Source organism: Callospermophilus lateralis, chromosome 1 (assembly GCF_048772815.1).
Source record: "Callospermophilus lateralis isolate mCalLat2 chromosome 1, mCalLat2.hap1, whole genome shotgun sequence".
In the NCBI taxonomy this organism is placed as follows: domain Eukaryota; kingdom Metazoa; phylum Chordata; class Mammalia; order Rodentia; family Sciuridae; genus Callospermophilus; species Callospermophilus lateralis.
In genome coordinates this window covers 26,029,363-26,042,772 of record NC_135305.1, presented here as the reverse complement: position 1 = coordinate 26,042,772, position 13,410 = coordinate 26,029,363, and the positions used below count along the sequence as shown (strand labels likewise).

Below are 13,410 nucleotides of genomic sequence, written 5' to 3'. Positions count from 1 at the left end.
TCTGAACCTCTAACAATTTACTTAACACTCTTTCGGTTTGTTTTTTACTAATTTCTAATCTACTAAAAAGATAACGCAACCCAATAAGATAACACAAAAGAAAACCGAAACAGAATGAAACAAAAACGGAACAAAAAATCGTTGTATCAATTTTCCTATTTTCTTGACATGTGCATTTGTGGTCTATTTCTATCTCTTCCTCAGGGGCGAACAACTTCAAACCTTGAGCCAACCATTTTTCCCAGTTTGCCTGTGAAAGTTCTAGGGATAGGCAGCTTGAAACAAAAACAAAACAGATCAAAACAAGAACACATTGTTTTTTGAAATGGTCACCCATTCTCTCACCTTCCCTTAGGGGCAAGCAGTTTCACTTACCCCCAAGCTTCAGGCGTTCGCGTACGGGCCACCAAATGCCGCAGTCTGGCTGGGCACAAACCACGAACCACTGAAGCAGGAACAAACTTTATTTTTGAACTCCACCAAAACACTTCACCCACGCTCCCGGGGAATTCCTCCCAAACGCCACACCTCTGATCCAGGAACCAGTAGCCGGAAATATCTCCTCCGGAAATCCCTCCTCCTGCACTTCCCCAACCAATGGGAACTCTCGGGGAATCCCCACAAGAACTCCAAAGTAGCGGGAGAACTCAAAAGTAGAGGCCGAGGTGGATAGTAATGCCTCGCCTGTCAACCAATACGGTTGGCAAAATGCCAGTGGCCATTCTGACTCGGCTGTGGCTCTCAGCATTCAGAGTTGTCTATTTTTACTATTTGCACTGAGACTACTTTTTCCTGATGTTATATCTTTTTCTTAAGCATTGTCTTTTTTAATGTTCTCTTTTTTAAAGGTAATGTACATTTAGTTAATCTTACCCTATTACACTGTATGAGTTGTGACAAACACATATAGTGTAATTACCACAATCAAGATTCAAAACAGTTTTATGATACACCCCACACTCAATAATTTCCCTAAGTCCTATTGATGTCAGCTTTTACCCCTTCACCACCTTCAGTCCCTACGCAACCACAAAATTTTTTTTCCTTAAAGTTTTGCCTTTGCAATAATGTCAGTTAAACAGAATTATGGCATGTGCCCTTTTGAGTTTGGTTTCTTTTATTTTGCATGATTCATTTCAAATTCATCTGTTATTGCATTAATAAATACTTTATTGTTATGTAGTATTCCATTTTAAACTTAAACAAATTTGTTTCTCCATTTTCTAGTCGAGAGACATTTGAGTTGTTTCTAATTTGAGGCAATTATAGTACCCTATAAGTGTTTGTGTATAAGTTTTTGTGTGAATATGAATTTCTCATTTTACTTGGGTAAAAACAGAATTGAGATTGTTGTGTTTGGTGGTAAGTGCATTTTAAAATTTTTAAATTTTATTCTCAATATTTTATGAAGCAATAGTATATTAAAAGTGAAAGTATAAATATTTGCACATACCTTTTACTAAACTACTGTATGTATTCATATTTTGAATTTTTTCAACTGATTTCCTTTTTTTATTGTAGGATTTAATCCAGTATTCCATATTATACTTAGTTCTCTTATCTCTTTAGTCTTTTAATCTATTATGGTTCTTCAGTCTTGTTTGTTTGTTTGTTTGTTTCTTCTTTGTGTGTGTGTGTGTGTGTGTGTGTGTGTGTGTGTGGTACCAGGAAGCGAATACAGGGGCACTTAACCACTGAGCCACATCCTCAGCCCTTTCTAAAATATTCTTAAAATTTTGAGATCTGGTCTTGCTAAGTTACTTGGGGTCTCACTAAATTGTTAAGGCTGGCTTTTAACTTGCAATCCTCCTGCTTCAGCCTCCTGAGCCACTGGGATTACAGGCATGTATCACTGTGCCCAGTAGGTTCCTCAGTCTTTTCTTGTGTGTCATGACCTTGAATACTACTGGTCAGTTATTTTTTTTGGGTGTCCCTTAATTTGGGGTTGTCTATTTTCTCATGATTAGGTGGAGAAAATGCATTTTGGGCAAGAATATAATAAAAACATCCTTTTTAGTACCTAGTTGCATTTAGTACATGATGTCAGCATTTCTTATTGCTTACATTAACCATGATCATGTTTTTAAGGTAATGTCTGCTGAGTGTTTGTACTGTGAAGATAGTATTTATACCTTTGTAATTAATAAATATCATTTTTTGTAATTAATATCTTGGGGGAGATACTTTGAGATATGCAAATATCTTGTTTCTCTTCACACTACTTAGTGTTCTTAAGGTGATTTTCAATTTCTTATTTCTTACACTTTGATAAGAATTCTTTTGTAAGGAAGAAAGTTCCATCTCCCTGTTTTTTAATTTAAATTATTTATTTATGTCAGTATCTACTCATGAGTATTTATTTCATGCCATGGGTTATAATTCAAAACTACTATCTAGTTTGTTGTTCAAATTGTTCTATCTTTGTCCATTGGGAACTCTTTCCTCTTGGTTTCTTTGCCCTTCAACTTGTTATCTTGTCTTTATAAATCACTTCCTTATTTTTTAGCAATATTGTATGTTCCAGGCTCATCTTGTATTTTTCTTGCCCTAGACCTAGCATAAACTGCTTCTCCAAGGGACCCTTATTCTTTTCATTAGAGAAGGGAAAACCATGGTCTTGTCAATATGTGTATTTATTATTGCTAGGGCATTATGTTAAAGCAATATCTGTTTTGAAAACAAAGTGAAATTACAGATAAAATTAGAATCCACAGGTAAATTCTCTTAAATATTTAAGGATTGAATAATTCCAGCCTTGGACAAACTCCCAGAGCAGAAAGATAGAAAATATTCCCCCGTTGCATTTCATGAGACTAATATAGCACATATACCAAAACCCAATAAGGATGGTAATATAAATGACTGATTTGAAAATTTGGGGCAGAATGGAAATGATAATAAATTATGTCAAAATTTGTGGGATGAGCTTAGGTAGTACTCAGCAAATGTATAGCATTCTAAAGCCTGTATTAGAAACGAAGAAAGATCTTATGTAATCTAGAGCTGGTTTAAAGTGTATGGGAGTATGTATATAGGTTGTATACCAAAAGCTATGTCTTTTTATATGAGAGACTTGAGCATCCTCAGATTTTGGTATCCACAGGGGAGATGTGGTTCTGGAATGAATCCTCCACAGATACTGAGAGATGGTTGTACAAAGAAATAATAAAGATGACATGAGAAAATGATGGCCTAGAAAACAGAATATAGTTGAGACAATAAGACTGAAAATTGGCTATCTGAGAAGATAAATAAAACTTATAAACTTAAGCCAGACTCATCAGGATAAAAAAAGGAAGACACAATTTAATCAATATAAAGAACTGGAGAAATAATGCACAAAGCTTAATGCTATTAAAAGAACAATAAAGTAATACTACAATAAACTTTATGCATATAAATTTAATCAGTGAAATGAACAAATTCCTTGAAGTACATCAACTATCAAAACTTACATAAGAGGAAATAAGTAGCCTAAATATAAGAAAATGCTAGGCCCAGACAGCGTCACTGGTAAATTCTGTCAAACTTGAATTTAAAGAAGACACAGGCAATAGAAGAAAATTGTGGACCAGTGCCACTTGTTCCAGCACCATTTGTTGAAAATACTATTTTTATTCCACTGAATTATCTTTGTTTCTTTGCCAAAGATCAATTAAATATATTTGTATCATTCTATTTCTGGGATCAGTTTTGTTCCATTCATCTGTTTGTGTGTGTGTTCTTTAGTCAGTACCACACTCTCTTGACAACTATAGCTTTATAGTTATCTTGAAGTTAGTATTAATCCTCTTTGTTCTGTTTAGTATTACATTGTGTTGGCTATTCTGCTTATGGCTTTCTATCTAATTTTAGAATCAGTTTGTTGATATCCACAAAATAACTTTCTTGAATTTTTCTTGGGAATACATTGAATCTATAAATGAAGTTGGGGAGAAATGACATCTTAATAAATTTTTTCTATCCATGAAAAAAAAAAGCGTGGATCAGTATTTCTCATAAATGTGGATTGTAAAATTCTTAATAGAACTTTAACAAAGCAAAACCAATTTGATTCAAAAAGGATAGAATACTATGAGCCAATTTATCCTGGGAATGCAAGGATGGTAAAACATACACAAATCAAGCAGTTTAAATCACCATATAACCAAACTAAAAAGGAAAAAACATATGATCATCTCAATAGATACTATCTGTTGCAGTATAACAAATTACTCCAAAATATATTAGCTTGAAATAATAAATATTTATAACCTCACAGTTTTGCATCAGGAATCTGGATACAACAGAGCTAGGTAACCCTGGGATCTCTCACAATCATGCATTTCAGGTATTTGCTGAGGTTGCATTCAGTCCAAGGGTCAACCTGGGATGAATCTGCTTCCAAACTTATTAATGTGGTTGTTGGCAGGATTCAGTTTCCTTTTTGGACTGGAAGGCCTCAGTTCAATGCTGTTTGTTATCTGGTGCCTAAATGGGCAGTTCATAGCATAGCAGCTTGATTCTTCTGAGCAAGCAAGACACAGGAAAGGGAGAATACTAAGGGAGTCACAATCATTTCTATGTTAATTTTAGAAGTGACTTTATCACTTATCCTGTTCTCTAGAAAGGGCACAAGACTCTTAAAAAAAAGTAGGTAAAAAGATGTGTTGGATTTCATGAAAATTAAAAGCTTTTTATATGTCTCAGCTTGGGGATATCACTTAGTATAGAGCATTAGTATGCTTGAAGCCCTGGTTTCATTCCCCAGCACTAAAAAAAGAAAGTAAACAATAGCACCAAAAACATCTCTCAAAGGATACTTTCATGAAAGCGAAAGAGCCCACAGAAGGGGAGAAAATATTTGTGAAGCATATCTGTTAAGGATTCTAGTATATAATGTATATAAAGAATTATTATTATAACTCAACATTAGATAAACAATCCCTATTAAAAATGGGCAAAAGTTTTGAATAGATGTTTTTCCAAAGAATACATATAGATAGCAAATAAATGTGAAAAGACATAACATTATTTCCTTGAGAAAATGCAAAGTATACCATAGTGAGATAACAATTTTCAACTTTTCAAATGTATACAATTTTAACACTAACCATACCAAGAATGAAGAATGTTAAGCAACTGGAACTTATATATAGTGATGGTGGGAATGTAAAATAATATACTTGTCTTGAAAAACATTTTATCAGTTTCTTAAAATGTTAAATATTTGTCCCTTGTGATGGCACCCAGCGTAAGCTCAGCAGTTTAGGAGGCTGAGGCAAGAAGATCACAAGTTTGAGGCCAGCAACTTAGTGAGACCTCTCAAAATAAATAAAAAAGGCTGGGAATGTAGCTCAGTAGTTAAGTGACCCTGAGTTCAATCCCTGAAGGAAGATATATATATATATATATGTAAAATTTCTATCAACATATGAATAAATAAAAAATTATACTAGATTCCTACAATGGAATATTAACAACAGAAAGTAAACAAATATCAATACATTTAATAGTATAGTTTCAAAATAATTAATGTAAATTTTAAAAGCCTAGTTAAAAAAAGGAGCACTCACTATATGTTTCCATTAACTTCAAATCCTCAAAAATGCAAATAAATCTTTAATGACAGCCAATTAGTGGTTTGCTTCAGAGCAGGGGAAGGAGACTAGGAAGTAATTATAAAGGTATAGGAAGAAACTTATGGGCATGACAGGTTTCATAGGTGTCCAAAACTTACTAAATTGTAAAATTTAAATATTAGTACTCATAGTATATTAACTATGTCAGTAGATTATTTTTAGAGTGAAAATCTTAGTAAATGTAGTTTAGAAAGTTTTCTAATATGTTGATGAGTCACTGTATCACCAAAATTAGAGCAAACATCATACTCTTGGGGAATCTCAGAAGAATTCTTTTAAAATTTAGGAACAGACGAGAATATGCATTGTCATACTCCATTCATTGTAACAGAGATCTTAGTTTGTGCAATAAGAAATATAAATTAGTAGCTAGATGACTGGAAATGACAGGAACCAAACATTACCTGCATGCCATATAAACATTTGCATAGAAAACTCAAGAGTCCAAAAATTGTTACAAATAATAGGGGATTTTTAGCAAGGTAGATAAGTATAAGATTAACATACAGGGGCTGGAGTTGTTTCTCAGTGGTAGAGCGCTTGCCAGGCATGTGTGAGGCCCTGACCACTGCATATAAATAAACTTAAAGAAAGAAAATAAAAGATCCACTGACAAGTAAAAAAAATTAATAAAAAATTAACATAAGTCATATGCATGTGCTAAAAGAGAAAACGTAATATTAGAGACTGTTAGATATACAGATCTGCCACATTATGCAGTATTTCTATAAGACAAAATTTAAAACTTCAGAACATTATGGAAGACCTAAATAAATAGACTACTCATTCATGGATACTAATTGCCTCCAGATTTGTCTATACATTCAATTAAATCCCAACCAAAGTCCCAAAGAGGGTTTTCAAGAACTTGGTAAGATAATTAAGTTTATGTGAAAGACCAAAGGGCCAAGAATAGCCATAATACATCGAAAGAAGAGCAGGGAGAGTGGCCTTGACCTACCATATGTAAGGACTTGTAATTTAATAATAATCACTACAATGTGGTATAGTTCAAGGATAATTAAGTTGACCAATAGAAGATAATAGAAAGCCTCTTAACTGTTTTACACAAGATAGAACTTAGGGAGGCTGTAGTTGTGGATCAGTGGTAGAGCCCTTGCCTAGCTTATGTGAGGCACTGGGTTCATTCTCAGCACCACGTATAAGTAAATGAATGAAATTAAAGGTTCATCAACATCTAAAAAAATATTTAAAAAGAAAAGAATAGAACTTAGGTTAAGAGAGTGGTATGACAGGTTAAAAGAAAAAGGGTGGCAGTCCTTGGAATTGGAGAAAGAGGTTACTCCTTTTTACATTGAAATAGTTGAATCTAAGTTCCTACTTTACATTCTATTTAAGAATTCTGGTTTATTTATTTATCTTTTGTTTGCTATATTAGAGATTGAATGCAGGGGCACTCTACCACTGATCTATATCCCCATTCTTTTTTATATTTTATTTTGACTTAAATTGCCCAGGCTGGCCTCAAACTTGTAACCCTCCTTTCTCAGCCTCCTGAGTTGCTGGAATTACAGGCATGCACCACTGTGCCAGGCCTATTTAAGAAATTCTCTATGGACCAATATCCCTGATGAACACAGATGCAAACATTCTCAACAAAATATTAGCAAACTGAATCCAATAGCACATCGAAAATATTATATACCATGATTGTGTGGGGTTTCACACATATTAGGAAGAATCATGCAAATCAATAAGCATGGACAAAAACCATATGATCATCTTAACAGATACAGAAAGAAACATTTGATCAAATTTAACATCTCTTAATGATACAAGCTCTTGTCAACAAATTAGAGACAGAACAATTATATATCAACACAATTAAGGTTATATTGACAAACCCACAACTAACAAACTGAAAAAAAGTTGAAAGTGTTTCTCTAAGATAAGGAACAAGATAAGAATGCCCACTTTCATTGATTTTATTCATTGTAGTACTAGAAGTCCTAACTAATAAAGGGCATCCAAATTGGAAAGGTCCCTTTCTGCAAATGACATGATCTTAAATATAGAAAAACTAGACTCCACCATAAAACTTACCGGTGGAACAAATTCAGCAAAATGAAGTAAAGTGAAAGTCGTCTTTCTGTACCTCAAAATGCACTTGATGAAAAAATATAGAAGGCACTCTGATTACAATGCTATGAAAAGAATGAAATACTTAGGAATAAGTTTAACCAAGTTTTACACAAGGAAGTGAGAGGATTCTATGAAGAGAAGTATACACACATTAGAGGGAGAACAGTCTTTTAAATAAATTGTGCTGTGGAAATTGGGTATTCATATACAGCAGAATGAAACCAGACCCCTATCTCTGACCATATAATATACAATAATCAACTTAAAATGGATCCAATACTTAAATGTAGGACATGAAGTACTAGATGAAAGCAAAGGGGAAATACTTCAAGCCATTGATCTGGTAAAACCTTGGTGGGTAATGACCTCAGAGTCACGGGCAACAAAGCAAACATTGACAGAAGGGTTTATATCAAGCAAAACAGCTTCTGCAAAACAAAGGAATCAGCAGTTGAGAGACAACCTACAGAATGGGAAAAAAAAATTGCCAACTATTCATCTGGTAAGAGATTTAACCAGAATAAACAAGGAACAACTAAAAATGAGCAAATCGGCTGAACACAATGGCACAAGTCTGGTAATCCTAGCTATTTGGGAGGTTGATTGCAGGTTCAAGGTCAGCCTCACAACTTAGCAAGACTCTGTCTCAAAAAAATAAAAAGGGTTGGGGATGTAGGTCAGTGGTAAACTGCTTCTGGGTTCAATTCCCAGTACCAAAACAACACCACAAAATAAAGAAAAAGAAAAGAGGGCTGGGTTGTGCTTAATGGTAGAACGCTTGCCTAGCATGCATTTGAATCCCCAGCATCACATAAAAACAAACAGTAAAGGTATTGTGTTCATATACAACTAAAAAACTATTTGAAAAGAAAAATGGAGCAAATAGGGGTTAAGGCATAGTTCAGTGGTAGAATCCTTGCTTAGCATGTGGAAAGCCCTGGGTTCAATCATAGCACCAAAAAAGAAAAACAACGACAAAACCTCCCAGATCTGAAGACATTTCTCAAAAAAGATATACAAGTAGCTAACCAAATATATGTAAAAGTGCTAAATAACACTTATCAGGGATGTGCAAATCAAAATGACAATGAGATACTGTCTACCCAGTTTGAATAGCTATTATCAAAACTACAAAATACAGCCAAATCTGGTGGTGCATCCCTACAATCTTGGCTTCTTAGGAGTCTGAGGTCAGCCCAGTTAACTTTTGTCTCAAAAGGGCTGGGGACCTCTGTATGAGGCATAGCACTTATCTAGCATGGTTAAGTCCCTGGGTTCAATCACTGCTCGTGGTGGTGGGGGGATGGTTTCTACATAATGATAGTATCATTATCACCACAAAAAGATCAATAATTTAAAAGTATTAACTAATATCAAATTAGTGTTATCTAACAACCCATGTTCAGATTTCTCTAGTTACCCCCAAATTTTTAAATACATTTATTTTATTTTTATGTGGTGCTGAGAATTGAACCCAGTGCCTCCACATGCTAGGCAAGCGCTCTACCACTGAGCCACAACCCCAACCCCTCAAATTGGGTTTTAAAAATTTGTTGAAACCATGAGGCTTTAACTGTTTTCCCTCTGCTGCCACTTTTTTCCCCACCTTACTTTGACTTGAAGAAACCAAGTCAAGAGGCCTGTAGGTTAGAATACTACAACTGTTGTGGTATGTGCTATTTTGTGGCATCTGTTGCCTTGTTACTCTAGTCTCTGAATTTCCTGGGAATTGGTAGTTAGATCAGAAGCTCGTTTTAATTTAGATTAGAGGAGGTCCCCCCCACTCAAAAAATACTAGATGATGCTGTCTTTAATTTTACATTAAAAAATCTAGTTCTATACATGATGCTTAGGTTGGTCGCTGTGTTCAAGCTCTAGAGTGGTTGTTTTTAAATAAGAGTATATTAATTAGGATAACATGACATTTTTGTAAAAATGCTTTTCATAACTTTAATGATTGCATTTTGGAGGGCTCTACCATTAAGCCACCTCCCCAGCCTTGTTTCTGTACATTCTCTTTCCTTCAGATGTAATATCTCTTTATGTAAAAAAATAATCTCTTACTTTTTTTTTTTTTAGGTTTCCAGCTACTGATGTTACAAACAATAAAATATGGGAGCACATAATTGAGGACAAGACTTAAACCAGGTAGATAAATAATGAAAGTCTGAAAAAATAAAATTACCATTCATTTTTATAAAGGATGTTATTAATATAATTGACAAAACTGAAATATGAACTGTGTTGTGTCAAAATTAAATTTCTTGAAATTGTTTATTATACTTTGATAAAATAAGAGAATATATTGTTGTATTTAGAGTAAAGGAGCATGGTGTATGCAATCTACTTTTGAATGGCTCAGAGAAAGTTAATGATATATACTGTGTAAGAATTTGTGAAGAAGTGGATCACTAGGAACTTGTGTAACACCAGTGGAAGTATATATTATTCTAATTTTTCTGGAAAGGATTTTGGCCATTTTTATCAAATTTTTAAATAGGTCAGCCCAACAATCTTACTCTCTCTCCTAGGGTAATTGTAGGAAGACTATAAAAAGTTATGTGGATAAGGATATCGTGTCAGAATGTTTTACAGTTAAGAAATTGGCAACAACCTAAGTGTCTAAAAGATGAGATTCTTTAAATATAATTAAACACTGTGCAATCAGTAAAAATTATATGAATCTATATTGACACAATATAATTGTCACAGCAGGTTAAAAAACAAACATGAATAATAATAACATTTTTATTTTGTTGTTGTTGTTTTGGTTCTGGAGATTGAAACCAGGGGCACTCAATCACTGAGCCACATCTCCAGTCCCTTTTTATATTTTATTTAGAGACATGGTCTCACAGAGTTATGTAAAGCCTTGCTAAGTTGCTGAGGCTGACTTTGAACTTGTGATCCACTTGCCTGAGCCATCCTAGCCGCTGGGATTATAGGATTGCACCACCAGACCTGGCTTACCCCGTTTTTATTTTTCAGAAAAAGGGACACATACACAAATATATGAATTTGTATACATGTTGGATTAATACTTTTCATTGGATATATAATCTGTGTGCACATGTATATTTACACACACACATATACACACACATACACATATACATGTGGATATATGTTAAAATTTGGAAAGCTGACACTCTTGCTAGTGATGATTTTTGATTAGTGAGTTTGCAAGTGAATTTTATACTTTTTATATTATCCAACTTTTAAAAAATAATTATTGTTTTTGTTATCAACTTTTTGTTACAATGTTTTTGATTAAAGTTATATGTTTTTATTTTATTTTGTACATAATTGCAACTTTCATTATGCAATAAAATAGTGCTACTCTGTACTAGATTAGAAAAGGACTGAGTAGTGTTTATGAGGCTAACTTGACAGATTCCATGACTTGTTGCCTTCATTCTGGCAAGTGGTCAACATCTGTGTCTGGCTCTCTCTTAGCTATCTTACAAATGAGATGCTGCTCACATAACTTAGCCTGAAGTATATTATCATGTTTGTAAGATCAGAGGACATGTTCTACTAATGGCAGTTGTAAGGTACCTTTTATAAAAGAACTTATGTATTTACTTTTTTTAAAAAAATATTTATTCTTAAGCTTTAGGTGGATACAATATCTTTATTTCACATTTATGTGGTGCTGAGAATCAAACCCAGTGCCTTGTGCATGCTAGGTGAGCACTCTACTGCTGAGCCTCAACCCCAGCCTGTATTTTCTTTTGATAGTGGTTAAAAATGTGTTTTGATATAAATTCTGATCATTGTTCTTATAGTTTAACTTTGAGTTGTCAATTTTTAAGGTTTTTCCATTAACCTTTTTTTATTTTGCTTTTCTTTAACAGGACTTTTCTTCAATTAGTTACAAATATGGATCCTGAAAAAGGGAGCTCACAGACTGTGAAAGTGACACCTTTTCAGCAAATTCTTGCCTCCTGTACTGGAGCAATATTGACATCACTAATGGGTAAAATTGTGCTACTGATGTTTATTATGTGATTTTGAATCAGTGTTCCCATGATGCTAATGATATTCTTTTATCAGATTGATAACATGAAAAGTTATCAAGTCAGAAAATCAAGATACTTGAATTTTAATTCTTGCTTCGCCATTCTTAGGATTCTTACTTAGGGACAGTACCTACTTCTGTCTAGACTTCATTTTTTCATCTCAAATTAAGGGTTTATAAGAGGAGTTCTTGGGGGTTCCCTATCAACATTAAACTTTTCAGATTATTATCTCTGAAAATTACAAAGATAGAATTAAATATTAGCATATTGAATAAAACAGAAGGTGAACAAATTTTATAGTAGTGACAAAATAATGTTTTACTTTGCCTACATTACTAGTGAATTTCTTAAATTTCTCTGGATCACATTTTTGTTTCTTAAAAAGACATGGCCAAATGACACTGTTGATAGTTTAGCATTTAATGATTGGCTAGTTTATTTTAAATAAGATAACAAGTAATTGCTCTATGATGTATCTTCAGGTCAGAATTTTAGGATGTTAAAGGCCTTAGAAATTATCTGATTTTCTAACTCTGATGAGGGATAGTTTTCTTGGAACTATACTTGATATTTTTTCCTACTTGGATAAAATAAGACATGCAAATTTGCCTTTGCCATGCTGTTCCAAATAAGATGACACAACCTGTGTTAAAGATGATTTATGTTTAGATATTCCAATTTTCATTTCCTATAGCTTTTATTTGATACAGATAAATTTAACAGATTAGGAAGACTATCAGGGTTTGATTATTGACTATTGTAAAACAAAGTTATTTTTATATATTTAAACAGATTTTTAGAAACTTTTATTCTTTACCTTAGATAACATATTTTCCTATAAACACTAGTATTTTATTTTTAATGCTAATATAATTGTAGATATATTATAAATAATAATTTAATACTTGTTAGAGAAGTGCTGCCTGTCTTTTCACTTATGCTCTTTGAACAAAATTCAAGGGCAAAAATTATAATGTTACATTCAAGAGTACTTAAGATAAATAACCTTATTCATTATATAGCCATGAGGAAAAGTATGCATGGATATATATTGTGGTTTTTGTAAAATCTTTGTACAATTTATAGGTATCACTTGCTAATTGAAATTTTTATGTACCTTCATAGTAACACCCCTGGATGTTATTAAAATTCGACTCCAAGCCCAGCATACCCCATTCCCCAAAGGTATGTGTGAGAGTTATCCTAATAATGTTGTTTAATTTTTCAATGTTACTGAATTCGTTTTTATTTGAATAATTCTTTTTTAAAATTTATTCTGTATTCACAAACATTTTTGGCCATTTTGTAGTACATGATGAGGTCTAGGCAGAAAAAACATGAAACACTCTTTTGGACTTACCAACTAAGAGCAGAGGAATTATTATATATTTGAATATGTGCCTCTCATGTTAAGAACAGAATTGTAAGAAAACTTAGACTCTAAATTCTTCCTTTGTTCAAGAGTTATACTTATTCTAGAACATTCATGACAACTATCCAATTGTTACTTAAATCTAGTGATTGGAAGTTCATTATTTTATCAGGCAGGTTGGTTTATTTTTGGACAGTCATTTCTGTGAAATTTCATATGAATAATTGTATATTTTTACAAGCTGGGCAAGAGTCGCAATTCCAAGATCAATCATTTAAATGATTATTAAAAT

General features: G+C 33.2%; 1 protein-coding gene across 2 annotated transcripts in view; it reads left to right on the top strand.

Moving 5' to 3' along the window:
- The window catches only part of Slc25a40 (solute carrier family 25 member 40), a 58,296-nt gene that overhangs the window by 22,253 nt on the left and 22,633 nt on the right, over positions 1-13,410 (top strand). For both annotated transcript variants that reach the window (XM_076860772.1, XM_076860762.2), the window contains exons 2-4: positions 9,804-9,872; positions 11,582-11,703; positions 12,872-12,931. In XM_076860772.1, coding sequence (XP_076716887.1) covers positions 11,607-11,703; positions 12,872-12,931 — 157 coding nt within the window. In that variant the 5' untranslated portion in view covers positions 9,804-9,872; positions 11,582-11,606. The remainder of the gene's footprint in view (positions 1-9,803; positions 9,873-11,581; positions 11,704-12,871; positions 12,932-13,410) is intronic.